The sequence below is a fragment of the Centroberyx gerrardi genome, chromosome 1, assembly GCF_048128805.1.
Source record: "Centroberyx gerrardi isolate f3 chromosome 1, fCenGer3.hap1.cur.20231027, whole genome shotgun sequence".
Lineage (NCBI taxonomy): Eukaryota > Metazoa > Chordata > Actinopteri > Beryciformes > Berycidae > Centroberyx > Centroberyx gerrardi.
Window position 1 is genome coordinate 6,587,936 of NC_135997.1, and position 24,159 is coordinate 6,612,094.

General features: G+C 43.5%; 1 protein-coding gene across 5 annotated transcripts in view; it reads right to left on the reverse strand.

The window, feature by feature from the left end:
• myo9aa (myosin IXAa) overlaps nucleotides 1-24,159 on the reverse strand; it is a 112,127-nt gene that overhangs the window by 69,413 nt on the left and 18,555 nt on the right. For all 5 annotated transcript variants that reach the window (XM_078288297.1, XM_078288279.1, XM_078288254.1 and 2 more), the window contains exon 2: nucleotides 16,582-17,552. In XM_078288297.1, coding sequence (XP_078144423.1) covers nucleotides 16,582-17,466 — 885 coding nt within the window. In that variant the 5' untranslated portion in view covers nucleotides 17,467-17,552. The remainder of the gene's footprint in view (nucleotides 1-16,581; nucleotides 17,553-24,159) is intronic.

The following is a 24,159-nucleotide window of genomic DNA, read 5'->3' on the forward strand; positions in this document are numbered from 1 at the left end:
CGTGTGTGTGTGTGTGGCAAGTCTTTAGCAGGCTGTTGTGTGCCTCTGTGCCTCTCTCATCTACCAATGCAGAGATGATGGGGTGGGTGTTGGGAGCTTTCTGCCTTTGATCAGTGATTCATATCCACTGACGATCCAAAGTTCGGCGGGTCTGAATCTGATTATTCTGACATTTTTAGTTTGAAACCAGGTGAAAAGTCCATGTCTTTTAAACCACAACACATGAATCACAACACACCCACAACGCAGCCCGGTCCAAAAACCACTTAGAAAGATATATCAGAAACATTTCACTGACAAAATTTTCGGTGTATTCACCAACCGCACCGTTCAACTCTCACTAGTTAAATACAGGCCAAGGTGCTTTCTCAACTTCTCCAGCTGACATTGATGAAGCAGAATATGGACAATAACACAGAGCCTAACCTCGCCCCTGGGTGCTTGCAACCTGGCTGGCAGGCAGCATGTGACTGGGCTGTCTGGGCCACAAGGCCAGCATCACTCATATTGATCCACATACACACACACTTCTGCAGGCAAACCAATACACATGAAGTCACACACACACACACACACACACACACACAGACACGTCTCCAGAGTCCGAGCCCTCAGCCTGAATCTGTGCCAACACAATGCAGCACTGCAGACATGGGTGTGGCTGCACTCAATGGGCCTTTTCATCAATATTTCCAAATGTGATGCTGATACGCTGGGCCAAAACTTGGAAATGAAATATGCATGTGAAACGTCTTAAGAATCAGCACTCTCCAACTTGCAACTAGAATGTTTCTCATTGCTAATATGATTAGGGTTCTATTCTTAAATTTGGTAGTACCATCTGCTACTGCGTAAATAAGGTCCAGCTGATGAATCTACATGGACCCACAGTTATAAACCTGGGTGTTATGACCATCAAGGTTATGCAGAGGCAGTTGGACATACGTAGGTCTGTAGAAAACCATCCGTCTTTCTTTCATAATAGAAACACTCTTTGCTTTGAAAACAGAACATACACTGAAAAACTGTGAATGGCCCAGGCTAATGCTAACTAATTTTAGCTGTGTCCTTCAGCCTATAACGCCCTAAAGACTTTCAACTTCACCGACACACACCCATGGGTGAAAGCTTGGACAGTGTTGCAAGAGACACTAAACCAGGACATATTAACAAAGAAGGAAAGGGCCTTAAGTCACATGAAATATGACAACAGTGCTAATTACTTTTCCAGATAAGCCACACAGCCAGGAGTCAGAACAAGGGAAGGGGCGGGTGGCGGTGGCCGGTGGGTGTCTTTATGTCAGCTCAGAGTGACATAGTGACACCAAAATATCTGGTTTTAAAAGGGCGTACTGGCTGGCATCAGATTTTACAAGATGATGTAATAGCATGTACAGTAAAGCTCAATCCCTTTACATTGCCACTTCCCACTCAAAATGTTTTCTTTAATGAATGGGTGGGGATAACGTCATGTTCCAAGTGTGGCTCCAGACTTCAGAGAGGGGATGAATTAGGTTAGAGTCACTTGGTCACATGCTAATGCTTTTACTGGTCACCATGATTGATTTCTAGATGAAACTCAAAACCTAGGAAAACAGGATTTAGATCTAAATCTACATAGTCCTATCCAATAATGGCACTGTGGATTCTCTGTGACAGGGGTTTTTCAAGTGTGAGACAGTGGGCCTCCGTTCAGAAAACATTGCGATAACCGCAGCCCAGTTCTTGGCCTGGCTAGGACGAGGTATTTCATCTGCAATCCAAAACCACTTGGGCTGTGGCTGACGAGCCTTTTCACTGCAACACAACATGCACAAAATGTTGAAAAGAGCCAAAGCAAGCACACGTATGCATGTATGCATATGAGCACACACACGCTCACAAACAAACGCAGACAGGCACACAAGCACGCATACACACACAAAATCAAATACCAGAGAAAATAATGCAATTAATTGGGACAGATTCGGTTGCATTCCAATCACCAGTGTGCTTTGATGAAGACAGAGAGCTGAGTGACCTGAGTCAATTTGCCTCCCTGTATAGGATGTGTTTGACAAGCACTAAGTAAATGTGCTCAGCCATTAGGAAAACAGGCCTATCTTTTAGTGCAAACACTAATCCCACTCACTCTCCAAGCCTGTGTCAATATGGAATTTCTCAATGCCAGCAAGTTGCTTGGATGACCTGCTGCAGCTTAGACTGTACCGAGAGTCTGTGCAAGTAAGAGGAGGAGGATTCTGTAATATAACCGGCAGCCTACAGCAAAAATCAGACCAAACAATTGGTAAAAATGGACTGGCAATGTGAAATGACCACAAGGAACCATTTCTCCCCAAATACAAACACATGATCCAGTTGTTTTTGACCAATTATTCCCTTAGACTACACATTTTGTAGGCTTTGCTTTAAATGTTCATGACAACAACAACAACATCTGCACTCAATCTTTTTGCTAGAAAGAAACATGTCTCTAATATATAGTGCTAAACGTTAACCAAGTCTAAACAAACTCCCAGTGCGGCAGTAAATTACGTTTTCAAAACAGGAAAAGTGAAATGAGTACGATCTGTTGGAGAAGATGGGTCATAGTTGAATAAGATAACTTAGGGCAATTGTAGGATGAAGAACAAGGCAGATCCATATAAAAACTCCTACACTGTACATACTCCACTGATTTGTATATTGAGTTGTCTCTTCCTGAGTGTGGAGGTGTGCAAAGAGGAATCACAGGGAGGATTTATGGAGTGGTGACAGATTTCTAGGCTAGTGGAGAAACCTTAATCCAACTCCTTGCATTTCTCACTCTGTGCATGTGAGTAACTGTGTGAGCGCAAGCAGCAGCCCATCCATTTAGCACAGCTTAATACAGTGAAAAGGGAGTGTGCAGAGGATTGTCTATGTTTGAGTATCGTCACCTATGTGGAGATTGAATGCAATTTCATTCACAATAAATCATAACATACACCAAACACTCAGCCCAAAGATAAACTTTATTATTTCCTATGTGAAATATCACCGTCTCAGTAGATAGCCCACGCAGGCAGAGAGAGAGTATGATTTAAGCTGGCTTCAACACAAAAAAACAAGAGGGGCTCAGTATAAGGCGGGAAAAGGAAAAGCAGTCCAGACACCAGCGGAAAGAGAGGAAATGCGGGAGGCGCAGAAAGGAGCTTCCCAAATCTGGCGGCCATACAGTGAAATGGAATGTAATAGTGAGGGGGAGTGAGGGGTGGGGACGCAATGTCCTGGAAAACATGGAGTCACGTCCCAATTCACAGTGTGCAGGGGCAGAGAAAGTCAGGAAATAACAAGAACTGAAAGGGGTGATGTGACCAGCTACACCTGTTTAAAGCCACACATTCATTCAAAATGCAATTTGAAAGAGACTACCTAAACTCATTTCTTTCATCTGAGTGACTGAATCAATGCCTGTGCTCTTAAGACATCATCTCAAACCCACAGTAGACATATAGTTTACTTTAAGTCTTCCAATGGGCTGTAAAGGCATCATGAAAATGTCTTTGGAAGTAATAAGACTTTGTTTTCACTTCTCACACTCCACAATGCGAGGCTGTAACATGATCTCACTGTCCTTCAGCATAAAGAATCTCATTATTCTCCGAAACGCTGAAAAAAATGCAAAACACTACGAGGAAAAAAAAAAAAGGTTCACGTGGAAGATGAAAAGAAAGCCGTTCGACCCTTCACATGGGCCGTGTCAGAAAAATGGCTACAGGCGATACAGTACAGGACAGAGAGGATTACTCAGCCGCAGAAATGTAAACCTAGCTCTCTTCAAGTATTTATAAGGCCAAAAGTCCCGCTTATGCTAACAGTGCAAAGCTATTGCTAATTGTTATTATAGATCAGTCACTGCTGGCTGAGGCTGGGCCGGGCCGGGCCTCGGCTTTCCCAGTTTCTCAAGTTAACACACGAACCTAACTGCACACTGAAGGATGATGTTACTGCACAAGTAAAAAGAAGAAGGATGTGCTGCAGGTTAGGTTAGGGCAGTACAGGTTGTGCTGAAGCTTTGCAGAGAACTAGCTGGACGATTGATGCTTTTCAACAGATGTGTTGATATAAACCCTTAAAATGTCACATGCTTGTGTTCATGCTGTTCATAACAAAATATTTGGAGAGTATTTTCCACCGGTGATAGGGAACAGCGGGTTATCGAGTTAAAATTCATGTGAGAAGAACGTGGGGTGAATTTTCAGGGCGTCCAACTGTGGCAGTGGAAAAATTTCCTCTGTTGTGTTTCCATGCCGTTTAAATGGCCTTAAGCATGAAAGAATCGGGTCCTTTAGCATACCTTTGAAATTCACAGATTTCTTGGCACTCTTCCATGATTCATGAGATCTCTGTGACCTTCCAAAAAATCTTATTCCATGTTACATATGCTGGATCTGTAACGTGTATTATTGATCGACAGCCGGCGTTTGCCTTGTGTAAATAAGTTTGTAAATGTCTGCCTCAACTTTTCGTGAGCTCAGCCTGAGAATGAACGTCTACTTCAGTCTGGCCTGATATCAAACGCCACTACAGCCAGAAACTTTCTATCAATAAATCCAAGCTGTGTACCGAACACTGTCAGCACTGTTTGAGCTGCAGCTGCTAATGCACTTAGTAATGGAAATAATCAATTCATTCATCTATGCAGCTAAGGAATATAAGAAAGCAACGAATAAAAATCCCCTATGAGCCTCCAGAATTACCCATATGGCTTGAAGGAGACCTGTATTCCTCCATTAGAGCTGCATTTGTGTTCTGTAGGACATGATGGAGGAAGACCGCCTGACTGTCCTGATTCTGTTTGTCCTCTTTTTTCGCCCTCTCTTGCTCTATGAGATGTTTTACCCTCCTGTCCTCCACACACAGACTTTACTATCGAGTTCTTCCCATTCCCTTCATGTGAGCCTATATTAATCTAGCAAATACCCTTAGTTAGACTCACACTGCCTCTGGTCATACTGAAGCTGCTGCCACTCTAAACTCTATAATACCTTTGGAAATGAACAGCATAGAAAGCTCTCTCTTGTTATTGTTCTTGACAAAATACCTGCACCCAGTGACGTATATAAGGTTCGGTGTCCCCCATTCACCTCCAAATTCAGCTGACAAATGAATCTCTCCTGGATGTTTTGTATGTGTATGTGCGTTGGATACTACAGCATGTGTGCTGTGACCTCCTCCCTGTCATTAGCCAACACTCTGGGCATATCGGTAAAGCTCTCTCCACTTAGCTAGCCATGTTGAGGAAAAGCCGGAACAGGTGGTCTTATCAGCAACACGCCCATATGTAGGCCACATGTCAAGCATTAGCTGGCCAACACTAGGCTGACGCTCAGTTCGAGCTGGGCTACGCTGAGGCAGGACAATGTAGTCAGAGGCCAGGTGAGGCGAGTGACTTAGCACAATCACTACACTAAAGCTAACCCACATGGTCAAGGCAGAAAGGAGGTCAATCCAATTAGTTTGATCTGAGACACAAACAGTGGGACTCTGTCCAATCCCGTGCCAATCCTAGAATATCCGTCGCCTCCAAGTCTTCTCTCTTCAACTACACAGGTCTGGTTAGGCGTTACCTGACCAACGTAGATACATAATGCCATTTTGTTCTGGCTTCAAAGACTCCAACAATCCAAATAAACTGCAAAGGAAAATGCTAGGTTATGCCCTGGTTGGATTTAAGTGGGTAATTAACTAATCCAAAAAGCCTGGTTGCACCATGGTTTGACCTCAACACACTTCAATGTTGTGTTAACTGAGCTGTTAGCAAATGACCTCGCTCCCCTCTCATCACAGAGTCCTATTTGTGAGCAGCAACACAAGGCTATTTGTTGGCCATTTCATTACTTCTAATACTGACAAATGTAAGGAGAAAGGGGCAGTGGTGGTGAAAGAGACCACACTTCAACCAGACAGCCTGGGTTAAAGCCCTGCGTTGCCTGTTTGTAGGGCAGTTTCTTTGATGTTTTACACTTATTTCACTCACTTTCAGCAGCACAGATGTTTGGTGGCTACAGAGACCATCCTTCAACCGGCACCTTGGCAAGCAAAAAGAGAATTTCCCCAAAGAGAATGATAAAAGCATAACATTTTTGTTTTTCTTATAGCATTTGCAAATAGGCTTATAAAAGGAGTGAACAAGCGAAACGATTGGTGCATACAATAAGCGAACCTGAAGAAGGAACAAGCTTAACACGTTCTTCGCTCTATTTATAAGCCTATTTGCAAATGCTAAAAGAAAAAAAAAGGTGTGATTACATTTTCAGCAAAGCATCACAGTGTGTGGTTAGATCATTTCTTTATATGGACTGTTCTGTATTCCTGCGACCAACCAGCACCCGATTACAAGTGGCTGTGCACGCAGGCGTCTTGACTAGTCAAAAGTATGACATTATTAGCATGGCGACCAAACTAAGACTAATATGGGCTAAGTATAAAACATCAAAGGGCAACGCCACGCAGAGCATAAGTCATAAGTCTAATCTCTTTATTCTGTCATGGTCCTTTTCCGCTTTACGCCTAAGGCCGAGGTTTACTGAATGGAAGCAGTGATGTCTGGTGCACAGCGGAGATACGGGCTGTTAAAGGCTTTACGGTGGGTGGGAACCATAGCTCCACACTCGCAAAACGCACCGCAGTGCCTCTTCAGAGCCATTGTTGGGGACAGTTAATGAGTCAGTCCCAATCCCGCAGGCAACATTCCCAGAGGAACAAACGCTTTATTCTTAGCATGGCGGTGACACTTGTCTTCTTACTGGGACAGGCCAGTGGAGGGCAGGTCAGATGGACGGTAGCTATTGGCTAACGGAGTGAGGGGAATGGAGAAAGAAAGAGAGAGAACCAGGAAGAAGATAAGGACACTTGACATCCTTTTCTCTTCCTGCTGTGATAACATTACATGGGTATGAAAGTCGCTATCTAATCTCCCTGAAAAGTTTTGGTGTCCATCCTTGTCTGAGCCAAAACAGATGATCCCCTGCCGTTCAGAGACAAGCTTAAATCTAAACCAACTTTCTTCAACCTGATGCCAGCAAAACCAAGACAAACTAGGAAAATGTATAGAGAAGCACGCGGCCTGCTGGGATGTTCTTTCCATGAGCGACGTACTCCAGGGTGACGTCCCTCATGTTCTCGAATCCCAGCCTGCTCCTTTCCAGATGTGTGCGCTTTCACACTATAGGCTTTACTACACATACACACACACACACACACACACACACATCTGGACATATGGGGAGAGCAGAGCGACTACGAACCACACCACCACCAGATGTGTGTGAACCTCACAGCACAAAGGTCACCTCCGTGGATTTATATAACTTAAGTGTGGAGCAGAGGGTGTGCTTTCAACATTTATGTAACAGACTTTATTGATACTCAAAATCACGAGGATGGAAAATCGGTCGGGGGGAACGGCCTGCGTGTTGAAAAGCAGGGAAGGAGGTGGTTTCGGATTGTAACCGGCTTCTATTTGTCTTTCTATTTGTCTGATTTTCCATTTACTTTCAGTGTTTTAGGAGAAATAGGCTATAGATAAATAATCTAACTGAACAAGCTAGCCCCAGTTTGTAGGCCCTTTACAGCCCACAATTTTTTATTCAAATTTGACATTACAGCAGAGAAAAAAGAATCAGAAGAGAACTTTTAGGAATGTTTTGAGGTCGCTTTCTCCTGCCACTCCTACAGAAGGAGAGTAAAGGGGAGGGAGGGGGCATGACTGAGCATCCACAGAGGGGTTTTAAAACAAGTCCTGCACATCCGCTCCTTCACACAGTCAGGACAGGAGAGAGTTACTGAGGGAGGGCGGACGGGGGAAAGCTGCATCTAGCCAGCTGCAGACTGACAAAGTCAAGGCCGCAGAGGGGAGGGCGGACAGTGTGTGTGTTTGTGTCTCTGTGTCTCTGCATGTCATCTGCGAGAAACAGGAGACGCAAAACAGAGATTTCAATATAACTTGCTTTCCCATCACATTTGAGACAAAGCACAGCTGAACATAAACCATTCAGCCTTTCCATTATGAAACATAAACTCTAAAAAAGTGAAGCAAAGCCATTAACGACACAGATGCACTCCAGAGTAACTTCCCCTTATTTAAAGACTCCCTAACAGACAGCAAGCACACTGTAGAGAGAGCCGGCACACTGTCTCTTATTCTATGCAGCAAAGAATGAAGTCCTGTCTGTCCAGCTTTGTTCTGTCTGACACACTGGTGAAGGTGCAGGTGTAGCCAGGGCAGTAGGGCAGCTGGCGGAGTCTGACAGCAGGTGCTGACTGTGCTGTGTGTGTGTGTGTGTGTGTTGCTGACAAGGCATCTGCAAACTCTTGCATGCCCCAGCATAAATAAAGAGCCTGTGAGGGGACACAAACACAGGCACATTGTTAGGCCACCAGTGGCTACAGAATCTGTGGCTGACTACTGACTAGCTGGCTCACTGGCACTGCAGCGAGAAACACAAGACACAGCGGCCAAGGCTACAGATCCTGTAAAAAACAAATAAAAATGTGTCCTCGGCTACAGTAAAAATCTGCTGACAAAATATAGACTCTTTGTGACAGGCTTGGTTACCCTTGTTGACAACCATGCATGCCAATTCATGCAGCCTTGACATCAAAAAGCCTCCATCACCAGCATTGAGCACAACTACAGTGTACCAAAACACAGGATGCTGGGATAAAGTCTGATCAAAGTCCTGTAAATCTGGACCTTTGCCTCCTGTGACTTGATGCAAGGAGACACACAACGCAAAGCACACACAACTAATCACAAATCACTCTGACCCCTTTGAGCCCTACAATGACATGGCTCAACCAAATTTCTCTGTAACCCTTGACCTCAAGCTGTTCCATCAATTGTAAGAAGCCGTATCAACACTTCCCTCCGATTAGTCATTTTTTATTTTGTTGAGACAGGTTGACAAAGGGGGAACAGTACGTACTCTACTTGGCTCTTGTGAAGCCTCCCTTTTGCCAAGCAGTGGTACCAGTCTTCATGTATACAGTGTCTCAGAAAAAAAAACAGCTTGGCACCATAGTGGTGAGATAAAGTTAGCGAAAAGAAACAGCAGGAGCTGTTGGTGTTCTTCATCTCCTCGCTGAGCAAAAAGAAGTTAGTTACAACAATCATGTTAGAAAGTTTGCAGCTGTTGCTTGTTGCTTGCATCATTGAAAACTTTAAAATCCCAAATAACCCACTCCCACTGGAACTATTGTAGAGTTGATTTAAATTTTCTATAGAAATATGTGACAGATCGCGACAGATTTTTTAACTTCTAAAGCCCAGGCTTCACTGACATACCCAAAATACATCTATATGCAGAATAATTATATTTTTGACTCAACTAACAACAAAATGAACAGAAAGTTAAACTGATTCCAGGTTGATTTTCTCTTGTCTCATTTGTGACATCTGCCATGTTTTCACCACAACAGCTTTGTCACAGCTCTCATAACAGAGATGCTGGAAGGTCAAGAGACTCCAGCAGTATCACACAAAGTAGAACAATCATTGTAATCTCTCATATCTGTTCCACTGACTAATTACACCCAGCTAAGTGGAGGCATTTAGAACAGGCCGATATCGATCTGCTTATCATCTCTTTTTTTATTGCAGCTGTAGCACCATGGAGGGTGAATAAAGCACTTAATGTCACTCGTTTGCTTCCTGAGGTGGACTTGCGCGAGTCTGAGCGATGACCATGATGAGGATGGAAGAGAGGAGGAAAGACACCAGACTCAGGAAGCAGTCCAGGTGATGCCTATCTTTATTCATAATCATATCAAACTGGTAGATAAAGGCTAGGCAACTGCAAGAACAGAAACATTTAGAAACATCACACACATAGATAATTCACTTTTTGGTGTATCCACTTTCCCTCAACCTTGTCAACTTCTACTTCAGTTAGTGATTTCCTACATTTCCCAGAATGACTTTCCACAGCCCCCAGAGGACGGGCGTGAACATGTTGCTTTCAATCAAAGGTCGACGTATGGGTATATAAATATAGCTAGCCACCGAGTTCATGAACATTGGGCCGTATCCAAGATCACAGTTGCGCCCCTTACTCAAAACGCAATATGTCATGTGGCTGCATTGTATTATGGTCTACTGAGGCTAATATTGGTGAAGAAATTGGTTTGGAGCTTCTATGATTGGATTGGTAGAGCAACCCACCTTTCTATAGGTTGAGATATTTCAACCAATAGGAGGAAGCTTCCAAGAAAACCGCAGTTTTATCAAGTAACTTTAAGTTCCAGATCTCTCTGAACAGGACTTGAGTCTTCAGCAACATATGAATAATAAACAGACAACTCTAAACACATGGCCAGCCATTACACAACCAGCATACCATGGTGAGTACAGTACTTGCTCAGAAACTACTGTAACTGTATTCTTCAACTATGCCACTAAACTCAGGTTGCTACACAAACAATACTGTGGTACACAGTGCTTGTGGATTATGCTGCTGTGTATTCTTAGTCCAAAACGTTTGTTACTTCACTTAAACTACAGTACAGTGAGCATACTATGGCACTTGAGACTTGCACCTTGCCCTTTACTTAACCAGGGAGTCCAGCCTATAGGCCCAGCCCATTGTGTAAGCACTCACACTGGCCAGTACTGCACTCTTTCCCCTAGTTTCACATCACCTCCACCTCTACAAACACATGGCACTTTGATTTTTCTCACTAAACAGAGGGACGCACCGGGTGAACGGTGCTCAGTCGTTCCCCGTTTCTCTCTCATCCCGTCTTTTTTTACAGAGAAGAGGAAAAACAACCACTTTCAGAGCACAGTAAATCTCAGTTGACCCCGCCCAGTTGGGGGAGATCCCGTAATGCACACTAATCCGACTCAGTATTAGGGGGACTCTGGGGAGATGGTATTAAATGTGCAACTGTGTGTGTGTGTGTGTGTGTGTGTGTGTGTGTGTGTGTGCTGAGGTAGCGGTGAAGGAGATGCTGAGAGGTGAAACTGCTGACCTGGGTTGACTCACACTGGGAGTGTTTCTGTTGGCCGGGAACACTGGGGAGCACAACAGGAGCTCCAGCAGCACTCACCGGGCCAACAAGGCCTGCAGCTCCATTACATGCACAAATTGTGAATACTTGAAGAAAAATGTATGTAATCCAACTAGTAATTGAACTCATCAGTGTTTCTCCAGATAGGTCACACATTGAGAAAGAACTACAGGCCCCAATCAAATTTGTTAAGGAGAGTGTGAAATTAAAGGCATCCATACAAAAGAGTACCATTAACCAGGGCCTATGATGTCTGACCTATTGCCTTATGGTCTAGTCTGCCGCCATACTGTATCCCCCGAGCAACACTAGCTTTTACTGAAGTGTCATTACTGACAGAGGGAACAAGGCAGACAGGCAATAAATCTTCATGAGAGCTAATGGATGTCTGACTTTTCTGAGGGCACCTCGGCATACAAAGGTGGGCGGTGTGTGTGTGTGTGTGTGTGTGTGTGTGTGTGTGCACAAGCTTACATGTCCGTGCGTGAGTCTATTCATTTGTCTGTGTGTGTGTGTGTGTGCATGGAAGTGTGTTTGCATATCCTTCGATGGCAGCAGTAGCAGTGCTTTGCCTTGCAGTGCAGGAGCCTTGAAGTGGCCCACTGACCCTGCAACACACACACACACACACAGCTGCTCCTACACTAATACCCTGTGACAACTCCTTGGTCTTCGAAAGCAGATACTGATGATGCACCGACGGAGAGAGCAGCGTTAAGTAACCCCATACTCTGTCTCTTGACCCGGGGGAGTACAGGAGACAGCTGAGCTCATATTAAGCTGTCACTTCTCTCACATGTAAAAACAAATGAGCGTGCTTCCTGTGCGCAGGCTTTGTTTTTGTCAGTTTCAACAATTACAGTAAGTTGGGCCAGGTGTCTCTGGTTTTCCTGTATTGCTGCCATGAAAAGACCCGAATCCAAAATCTGAATTCCATTTGTTTGATTCCCAGTAATCCTCCATATAAAATGCGATTCACTTTTCAGTTTCACAACGTATCCTTCAGTTTTTGTGCTACATCTTGCACCTTCGTACCCACTTACAACACACAATCCCACAACTGTGCTTTCAATCACTCTTAAATGTGAGGCTAACACCTGAAAACCAAAAGTCTTGACAGGCTGACATCTGGATTCAAAGCCTGAGTGGTAGTTAAATGCTAGAAGAGGGTTCTTAATAACTGGCTAGAACTAGAAAACTAAAAAAATATATATATATATACCATCAACCCTTATCTCAAAACTTTGCCCAGCCTTTCTCTACAGAGCACCAGCCGGGGAACATTTCTTCACATATCAATCTGTCAAGGCTATTTGCTTTGTGTAGAAATGTCACATATAACTAAAAATAGAGGATGAGGCAAACTATTACATTGCGTTGGGCGAACATCGGCCGCCATCTCTCAAAGAGAGAGCATACACCGTTTCCTGTCCTACAGGCTGTCATTACTGATGAGCACTGCTGGACAAATAGGTCGCAAACAGAGAAAGAAAAACCCCAAGTGCAGCATAAAGCATATGGGCTGCAACAGTAATGCTGTACTTGTAGCTTTCCTTCATATCCATTTTTCATTCATGGCTGTACAGTTAATTGTGCAAAAGATTAAAACAACTCTAGGCACTTGAGCTGCCTAACGTCCGGCCATTTTTCGTCATTAATATACAAATTTATGCAGCAAGTACTTTACTACTCTACTGTTCTTGAGTTATTGTGTCCACAAGAATGCGTCTACAGACAGACAGACAGACAGACAGACAGACAGACAGACAGACAGACAGAGAGAGAGATGGACGCCACCACGACAACATACCATGTACTATGGTGGCGGAACATAAAAACTACCCAAACAAGTTCAAAAGGTGATTTAAAAACATCAATTTCCAGTAAGCTATGTATGTAGTTAGAGGAATTTAGGGGGTTAATGCCAAGTTCAGCCATATCTGGCACAAGCCTGTAAACAATGTCAGGAATGATGGACAGCAGATAAGTGCTAGACAAACAGTAGGGGAAGTATTTGTCATATTTCACATGCACTTGCATACATCTTCATTCTGGAGAGTCATTTTAGACCCGAAGGAAGATAATAATAGGAGAAGGTGAGAACAGGTAGAATCTATTTCCCTCTTTAACTTAAACCCCAAAACAATCTCGTTATAAGCATAACCCAGAAGTGATCTGGAACATCCATAAGTCCTTTAAATAAAACACAAAACTTCACCCTGCACAACCTAAAAGCATTAGCTCATGGTGCTTAACTAACACCATAACATGTCCTTGTCCTCACTATCATGTCTTCAGTGTATGTATTCATCGCCATCAAACTGAGTTTCATTAATTTGAGCACTTGAGCGACAGGGCTTGTCAGGATCTTAACAGCCGACTACCGCTGTTGGCAGCTCTCCAAAAAGACTAAAACCTCTTGTAAGTGAAATCTTCCATCAAGAGTTAACACACTGTCTCTCTGCATGCCTTGGGCCTAGGGGCGAGTTTGGATTGCAACTGACAGTCATTGGAAAAGGTCTGTCTGCTCTGCTTTGCTACAGTATTTCTATTTTTTGCCTGAGGGTGATGGGTCACCACCGCCTTTGTCTTTGATATCATCATGTTCTTAATGATGAACTGTGCTGGCGACCACTGGCTGGGCAGGAAAGGGAATACGCTCCACCTCTTAATAACTTAACACTGAAGCGCCACTGAGCAAGACACTGAACCCCCAACTTCTCTAGTGGAGTGGCTGAGTGGCCAACAGTAAAAGACTGATGGTACTGCAGCTCCCAGGTGTGAATGTGTGTGAAAAACAGCAAGCATACTTAGCAAACCTTCCATGGATAAGTCAAGGTTTACAGAGTATTATATTTCTAGCATAGTTTTGTGATATGCCAATCCTATAGTTAACACCTTCTATGTTTTATCTCGCAACTTCCTCTCATAAATGAAAAAAATTCCTTGAGAGAGGAATCCAGACACACGTAATACCAATAAATCAAACCTGTCACAACTCCACAATGCTACAACGTACTTATGAACTTTATAAAGTCTCATATTAGTTTTCTTGGCTTTTGGCCAAGATTCCTCTCCAACCATTTATTAGCCTCCCAAAAAAAAGTTTTCAGCTAGACTATGCTTGTTTGTCTGCATAGCCTGTGGCCTTAAAATGTGATAATTGTGATAAGGGGTGCTGCAAGGAATTCTGGGCCCCCTGACATGTGACACTGGGCCCCCCACCTTGATGACTTTTACTTTGTACACCATCACCTCCACCAGCTTGTTGACCCTTTAAAATAGCCCTCCGATAACAGCAGCTGGTGCATGAAATAAGCTATAAAACTAGCCACTTGTATGAGGACTGTAGGTGAAGGTTGCTCCCTCAGAAGTCAATGGCTGCTGTGAAGTTAGCGAGCCTGCTAATGCAAACAAAGGAGATGTGGCAGAGAAGCCTGAATACAACCAAGCAGTAGCCATACAAGCACCATTAAAAAGGACTAATGGGTGATCGAATTCAATCACGCACAACCTACTCAAAGAAAGCAAGGCAGATCAATACTGTAGTAGATATAGCTGATGTAGGGTAATCTTTCAGGTCTTTTCATGGTAGCTTCTGTCCTTTCTTTAAGCCAGCAGAAGCAAGTTCCTTAAAGCCAATGACCCATGTCAGAGTGGTCAAGTTTAAATTAAATGCTCTTCACACTGAGGTGAGAGGACATTAACTCCAGTAGGGGTCAATACTGTTTACTGCCAGTTGCACTGAACTTCATGGCAATGGCAAAATGCTGGGATGAAGTATCACTAGAAACAATACAAAAAAAATCTGAAAAAACATATGCATATTCTATGTAATGTGTTTCAATGGCAAAGGCAACTTTATTCATAGCATATTGAATAAATGCCAACTCTCTTTCCTGTGTGGCACTTGTACTTAACTGAATAAAGAGCTATGAGGAAATGAAGATGGAGTATTGGTATGAGGTAATGTTGGCTGCCGTTCCCCTCCTCCTCATCTCTCTCTTTCTCTCAGCAGTAGCCTAACCCCAGCTCCAGTCTTGGCATCAATCACCAACAGGCAGATACGCAATCTTACTGTGCAAACAATTAAAGGCTGCTCCTCTGCACTCAAAACCACTCAGTCGTGTTGCTGTGTTGGAGATTAACCCACTGTGCTTACACATTAACTGTAGTGACACACCAATGCATAGCATTCCTGGGAAGTAATAAAATACAGTGTGGGGCTACCTGTTGGAAAGATCGTTGTCATGCTAGTGACTTTTGAACTTGGCTTTGAACCTCACATTTTCAGCTTGGCATTGATGCTAAGAACATAAACATAAGCTAAGCAGAATTTTAGACCGATATGTAAGGGGAGAACTTTAAGTTGACGACCAAATGTCTACAAAATGAATTAGAATGAATTAGAATTGATATTCTGTTATTGGAAAACATAAAAAGCCAACAGCAGCCCTGGGAGACTGGCCATAAACTCAAGATAGCCTAAACTGGTAATAATGAACACATTTATCTGGTCGAGTTTTTTCCTCCCTGATTACAACAGTAGCGCCTCTCTGAATTCCCCCAGGACAAGGAATGCCAGAGGGCATTTCTCTGAGCAATTCCCTGTGCAATGTAACTGAAACAATTGTAAACAGCCTGTGGTCAGGTGATGTGACAGTGAGCAAATAACCCTTGTAAAATATGACAACGCTGTCAACAATCTTCATCCGGTGTTTGCGGTCCTGACTGGCTGCATTGTGCCTATACAGTTGAAGGGTGTTGTGTAATATTCAGGAATTTAGGTGATCTGAAGACAAATGAGAAAAAAATGTGTGCGGCTGTGAACTTCTGAAACCCTCTGACTGGCCTGCATTAGAGTGACAAGTCCCAGAAGAAGAAGAAGAATATGAATGGAATGTCTTGGGAGATATGAAAACATAACCCTTTTCCTTCACAACTTTTGCTTGGGCCTCTAGAAGCTCCCCCCCTTCTACCTTGAAAGTGCTTTAAAAAAAAAAAAAAACTTTCCACAGTGCAGACAGAAAAAAAAATGGCAGTAATCACAAAAACAACAAGAATGTCCAACTGTAACCACTGATAGGCCACTGTGTACTTGAAGAGAGAAAGCTCCTCTGTGCACTACATAATCCCCACACAGCTGGATTGAAACTGTAATAAAGCTCTGTATGGGGCAGGCACAACTCAGGGCCAGCCATGGAGACAGCTGTGGCCAAGCGCTGTTGCATAACTAATGTTACAAGCCGGCCGCACACAGCAACTCACACTATCACAACAACCCCACTAGAATAAGGTAGTAATAGTCTGTCTATATAGGCAAACTAGAGACGATGCAGACAGATGAAGTGTATACTTTACACATCAGCACAGACTCATTGGTGTTACGTGAATGGTTAGCATACGGTTCTTCTTATGTTTTAACCAAATTGGTTAAAACATACTGTGTGAACCAGTCAGCATTCTTGGCAGGCCTTATAAGAGCGCATTCACAACAACAATCTGAAATTTTGTGCAGCATATTACTTCTCACTCAAACTTGCTTACCTCTAGCACTGGCCCCGCCCCCAAGATGATCTGCTCAACTCCACTGGCAAATCCCTTCTGGCTGAGAGCAGTTAGGTGATGAATGAGAAAGTTTGTGCTCTGAGTCTTCCCAGAGCCGCTCTCCCCAGATATAACGATGCACTGATTCCTCCGCCTCTGCAGCATGGCATGGTAAGCGACATCCGCCACCGCGTAAATATGTGGCTCTACCTCTCCCAGCGCATGATTGTCATACATCTTCACATACTTGGGGTTGTAGATGGGCAGGAACTTGAAAGGATTAATGACGATGAGGATGCTTCCCACATAGGTGTAGATCCTTTCCTGGCGGAAGCGTGAGCGCAGGTTGTCCAGCAGCGAGCGCTCGTTGAGCTCCGGTAGGCGGCACAGGTCAGCATGGTCGCCCTGCGGTTCGGGCTGGGGCAGCAGGCCGCGTTCCACCATGCACCTGCGCTCCTCGGTGACCCGCAGCCACATCTGGAGGCTGCCCCCGTAGTGGATGGAACCATCGAGGTTCTTCTGCCGCAGCAGGAAGCGGTAGTCCTCCCCGCCAGACAAGGAGCGCTGCTCCAGCGCCACGCGGGGCCAGAGCATCATCCTCTGCACGGGACAGTCGTTGGGGTTGAGGATCCATTCTTCCCCGCCAAACTCCTTCACCTCGGCCAGCACGTAGCATTTGGTGCGGTCCAACTGGAGGCGTTCGATGACACGTTCGATGGCCTCAGCGGCTGTGGTGGTCTTGCGGGCGCTGACCGGGCAGTAGATGGTGCCCTCGGCCAAGGCGCCTGGGTAGATGCGTACAGTGAACTCGGAGTTCTCGAAGCGCTGCCGCCGGCCCAGGGTGCCCATGCCACCAATGCCGCCACCGCCATCACGAGCACTCATGGCGGAGCAGGAGTTCCCATTAGCAGCACCCGGTACTGGCACGTCCTTCACTGGGCTGGAGGGACCACAGCTTCAAGACATCACCACTGTAAAAGAGAGGGACAGAAAGATGGTAAATACCTTCAACGATCTAAAATTAGAAACATCACTCGCTCCAGTCTGCACACCACAGAAAACACCTAACCAATAAACCTAAAGTAAATCAAAATAACCCCAGAATTTCCAAGCAGGGATGAACAATCATTCTCTACAGATTCAGAAACTGCAGCGACAGCACAGATCTACCTACTTTGCCATCCATCTAACACCAAGAATTTCAACACAGCACTCTGCTACCTTTGTCAGATTCTGAAATTTGTCAGATTATGACACAAAGACCCCATGTGTTATTATGTAATCTACTAAAGGGCCAAATTATTTTGTGGGAGCCCAACATGCATACTCATAATGAGTAAGGATAAAGGATAAGTCATCTGGATCTACAGGATTACCATCAACACATGCATACACACACGCATCCACACTCCCGAGCGCACACATAAGCTCACCCCAATGCCAAGACCAGCAGCTGCCATCCTCTTTACTGAATACACAATCACACCATTCACAAGTTCCCCCTTTAATACACAGCAGAGGGCCATCATGGGGTTAGTGTTGGCCACAGAGAGAGAGAGAGAGGGGTATTATGACTGAGCTGCTGACAAAAACTCTCTGTCCCAAACCTGATGATAGCAGAGAAATTACTTGGGAGCTACAATGAATTTAATACGCAAGTGAATGAGGGAACCAAACGTATAAGCTCTGAGAAGTCAATGTAACAGTCTCAATCTCCATATATACACACATGCAAACATACACTGGGTGCGCAAAAACTTGTGACCACTTTTCTAAGAAGTAGTAGCACCCTTTTTGCACAGCCCATGTCTTAAAGGAAAAACCCACCCAGATAGCCTTTCACTGACGTGTTGTATTTTCCTTTTTGTTTTACCCATTTTCCCTCAACCTGCCTCGTCTACTTCTCCTTCAGTTAGTGATTTCCTACTTTTCCCAGAACGACTTTTGACAACACCCAAAGAAAGGGCGTGAACTTGTACAACTGTGGATTATACATGCAGGTCGAGAGAGTAATGGCGAGTGAGAGTAACAGCACAGTGAGAGCAAAAGAGCAAAATATTTTCCAGTCAAGGAAAAGCCAGTGTCGCCCCCCTTATTCAAAACGCAACGCTGTGTGGCTGCATTGCATTCTGGTCTATTGAGGCTACTGTCAGTGGAGAAATTAGGTTAAAGGGTATCTCAGCCTCTTCTACGATGGATTTCTCTCTTTATGATTGTTGAACGTCGGTGCAAAACAGCAGCTCTAGAAAGAAGCCCTTGCTCTTTGAGTGATTTATGGGCCTGGCAAACAAAACCTGACATTTCAGTTGATGTTATAGAGAGTTGAAACAATTTTTGCTATCAAACTCCATTGTAGCTGCGCTGGAAATATGTGGCCAGTTATCCGCAGGGACAAGAAAAATACACGGGTGGATTTTTCCTTTGTCTCAAGTCTTAAAAATTCTTTAACTCGTCTCCTCTCCTCTATCTACATTTCCTCCCTCTTGGATATAATGGGTGATATCAACAGGAGATCTTTCGTCTGGTCAGCTTATTTCATGGAAAGAGCAGGTGGTTTGATTATTCTGTATACACACACACACACACACACACACACACACACACACACACACACACACACACCTCTACTGGCCCACAGCCAACAAGCTCCAGTGCTACTTGCACAAACAGGATTCAGTGTCTGGTGGCGGTGCCCACTAAGACCTTTATTGTCTGAATTCTGGTAGAACATCTACTGTATGTGCAATGCAGTGCGATGCAACATAACCCAACACACAACACAACTGCACATGACTGAAGTAAACAGACAAGGAAGCAACCCAATATACCTGCCTGTCTATTAAAGACTGTTGCCATTCACTTGTTCTTCAGAATTTTATTATGCTGGTAATCCATATTTAAGTAAACATCGTGACTGCTAGTAAAACCTGTTTGCAACTGTAACTAAATGCAGTAACAGTTGTAACTCAATCCATTCATCCTCAATCTATAACCCTCCCACCAATAGTCTGTTTAAACTGACACCATAGCAGCATACATTTTATAACCCCACATTGTGTACATTCTATTTTAATGCTTTATTGTTTTTGTTTGTTTTTTACTGTTTTATTGCTTATTTTATATGCAATTTATGTGCTTATATTATTCTCTTTGTCTTTTCCCCTGCTGAATCCTATTACCTATTTGCTGCTGCAATGACCTAATTTCCCCACAGGGATCATAGAAGTTTTAACTTATTTTAAATATTAGGAACCAATGTATGAAGAGGAAGGTGGAGACCACATGTGATACTATGCTCCTAATGAGTATAGACAGAGTAGTGTTTGGGCTTCACTTCTTCATATGTTTGATTCTGTCCCGCATCTGTCATTAAAGAATGGGATGTATGTTTTTTTCTCCTTTGTCAAATTCCAAAACCTGCTCTACTAAAAGCGTGCCGTTAACCCCTCTTTCAAATTCCTTCCACTATGCATCTGCTACCAACCAACAGAGATACTTCTCTGTCAAAAACACTGGCCTCTTGTTTTTGTTATTAGTCCTCTCGATTCTGCCTCCTGCACATAAAAACTGCATGTGGAGAGCACAGCAGAAAAAAAACAAATGAAAACAGGAAATGGAACAGGGACACATATAGTTGGTGCGCAAAGAGGAGTGCAAAGGACTCCAGCTGGGAACTGGTACAATGCTGCACCCCTGCCTGGTCAGTTCCTGTCGTCCCATATTCAACCCCCTCCCGCCACAGTGTTGCCTGACCGGCCATGTGTCGCCTCAGCAGCTTTCATATTACCATGTGCCATACAGACACATGCACTCAGTGGCTCTCCCCTTTCCAAATACACACACCCATATTTATTTATTTAGTTGATTTGATAGGGACAATGCAAATTAACAGCGTGCCACTTCAAACAAGTCGATGCAACTGATGTCTATTGCTAGTTTCCAACTCCTGTCCCTAGTTAGACTTTTCTTAAGAGAAAAAAGAAAAAAGGAAGAAAATATTAAGGCTACATACAATTATGAAGCATTATTTAAAGAAGGAAAAATGAAAAAACAAATAATAAAATAGTCATTATTGATGAGATGATGCATACAGCTCTGATTGATATGAAACGGATATGAATTGATATGAATGTAAGAAAAAACACAAACCATCTCACTCGACTTCACACACACACACACACACACACACACACACACACACACACACCACTCCTATTGTAACTGCATATGGCTGCATTCACACAAACATATAGCAGGTATTAACTGACCACTGTGCTCATCTGGACCCCTGTGATGAATGTGTGTGTGTGTGTGTGTGTGTGTGTGTGTGTGTGTGTGTGTGTGTTTGAGTGTTGAGCTAGGGCCTGGCGCCTGGAACAGATGGTCAGCTCGCTGCTTAAAGGATAGGGGGGGATTTAGGGTTGCGGCGGCGGCGCTGGGCAGCACAGGGCCGAGCTGGCTGCCGCTCTGTTTACCATCACATGAGGACAATCAACTAATGGCCATTTCCTCCAGAAAAACACCGGGGCTTTTGCCAATCGTATTACATCTTCCAATTACAACCATCTCCACTGCTTCCTCCACCATTCTCTTTTGATGGATTTACGGTAAACTGCATTACCCACAGCATTGGAATGATTCACGGCGGCATGGGGGAATTCTGCTCAGATTGGTTCAGTTGGGGGATGGGATGATGTAATGTGAAGGGAGTTGGTCTTACAGGATGGTACTCTAGTGTTGAAGTTCAAAATATCGACTGTAAGTAACATCATTCTTTATGTATTGTACACTACCAAGTTTGGACACAGACATTTTTCTTTATTTTTTACTATTTTTCACATTTTATAATAATAATAAAGACATCAAAACTGTGAAATAACACAAATGGAATTATGCAGTGACCAAAAAAGTGTTAAACAAATCAAAACTATTGTATATTTTAGATTCTTTAAAGTAGCCGCCCTTTGCCTTGATGGAAAGGCAAAGCCTTTGGAAAGAAATTCATACATAGGCATCAACTTCACTATTTATATTTGTCTAAGAAACAAATTTCAAGAATTTAAGCATAAGCCTTAAGATAAAAATGGATTTAAGATAATGAAAAACATAGTACATTCAATCAGGTGGGTCCAAACTAGTGTACAACAGAACAATAATGTGTCCTTGGACAACAAACTGAAAGGAAAACTGTGAAAGACCAATAGTCGTATTACATGATTTCTAAAGGCGAACAAAATTACATATGTTGTCCTTTTTTTCAAATGAACAAAATGCACAGTCCCCATACTAGAAAGGAACATGACCATATACATACAATACAGATGACCTATATACAGTATACGCAAAGCTAAAACAATACAGATGAGCTATATATACGCAAGGCCAAAACCACTCACATTGTAGAGTGATGATCTATTCAGAGTGGCAAACAGTAACTCTGCTGCTCAAGGTGTCCTCAGAGAGAGAGTGAAGAGAGAGAGAGAGAGAGAGAGAGAGAGAGAGAGAGAGAGAGAGAGAGAGAGAGAGAGAGAGAGAGAGAGAGAGAGAAGGAAGAGAGGATGTTTGAAGCATGATGTCATTCCACCTAAGCAGCCTGTGTCTGCGTGAGTCTGAGTCTGTGTGTGTGTGTGCGTGCGTGCGTGCGTGCGTGCGTGCGTGCGTGCGTGCGTGCGTGTGTGTGTGTGTGTGTGTGTGCGCGTGTGTGCGTGTGTTTAACTTGGGAGAAAAGGTCTGATGGAGATAAGCCTGAGTTTTGTGCCCTGGAGGAAGTGTCAAGGCAGACGGAGCTCAGCTGGAGGAAGCCTGTCTTGGCCTCTTCTTGTCTCCGTTCTCCCCAAACTACTGAACCAGAAACAGATCTGGTTACATCACCTGAATGGTCAGAGAGTAGGAATCACTGTCAAGTAATCTGACCTGAAATCAACAGCTTGAGGTGACTTTTCCCAAGACCTAACAGATCCCCTGATCAAAGCCCCAGGCCCTAATCTTACCCAAGAAAGATATCATTAGAAGTCAGCTATCGGTATACAAAGCAAATCGTAGATGTGTAAAATACACACAATATATCCTCTTGTTTTGAGCTTTTTTTTCAAAGCACGACTAGACTTAAACACTGATCCAAGATCAGATGTTATCTCGGTTCACCAAGGTTAAGATTAATGCTGGGACTTATCTGTACTTAGATCTGTGGCTTGACACAATTTGTCTGCAAAACACTGTGAAACAGTGGCTTGTTTTATTGGAGAAAACAAAAAAGTGTGTCCTTCGTTTTTCAAATGCAGTGGATTTAATGAAGCAATATACACACACACACACACACACACCTCAACAGATTTTCAAACTGTAGTACATCTTTTGATTGACTGTTGTCTAAAAACATATCTGAATGAAGCCTTTTGTTACAACCACCAACCAGTGCAGCTTTCTTTTAAGATCAGAATATGTAACGCACCTTGAAATCCTGCTGAGTTGACGTGTATTGCTTAATTAATCAAATCATTCCAACCAAATTATTTATTTGGTTAATTATTAGCGATAAAATATAGTATTTTATCGCTAATTGTATTTTATTGCTTATATCTTGTATATTGCTTAGATTCTGTACTTTTTATGCTGATATTTTATATTTCTTATTTATTCTTTGTAAATGGGAAGTCTTTGTATATATGTGAAGTTTTAATTCAATGCACCATTTGAGGTTGACGTAATTGCAATTTCGTTGTGCTTGCACAATGACAATAAAGTTCTTGAATTGAATTGAATTGAATTGTATTCTTTCTGTACTTGAGTTTTGTTTGAGAGATGTCACCTTGGAGGTTCCTTCTGAAAAGACACTAAGGAGAGGTCCAACAGTGTGAGTCAGCCGTTTCAATGGCTGCCATTGTTGGAGAGGAGTGAAGGATCAAGTTTGGTCAGCTTTCTGCGATGTGAAGTCATCTTTCTGAAAGGCAGTTGTGTTTGTCACTGTCATCAAACCTAAGCTCAAGCTTTGACAGCTCAGAATGCTGTGGCGGCGCTGTATTATATATTCCGCCGCTGGGAGTTTGAATGCGTTTCATTAAGGTGTGTGAGTTGGCACTGGACTGTGAACTCTCATATCTAGGCTACACCTTTTTGTGGGTTCATATGTGAACTTGCTCCACGCTGAGTCAGATTCTGCTGCCAGGTTTACTGGCAAAGATGAAACACATGTCACAGGATCATATTGTATTCATATTTTCACTTCTCTACTTTGGTTGCCTCTCAGCGTGGAAATGATTTCAAGATTTTACTTGAAAGTAAGAGACGTTTTAAGGCTCTACCCAGTCTTGCTCCGAGCTACAGCTCAGATCTTTTGACCCTATTGGAGCCAGAGCGCAGTCTGAGAACCTCAAGCAGCGCTCTCCTCATCATTCCTGATGCTGCCTTAACATTTTTCTCCATTTTTTTAGCGTGGCATCATCCTCCTCCCCATCACCACCCCCAGAACAATACACTCACTCTGACCGGAGTCACAGAACTGAAAAAAACCTGGATGAAAGTTTGGTGCTCACCGAGTTTGCCAAGTTTAGCTTGAAGCTTCCATGTTAAATGCATGAA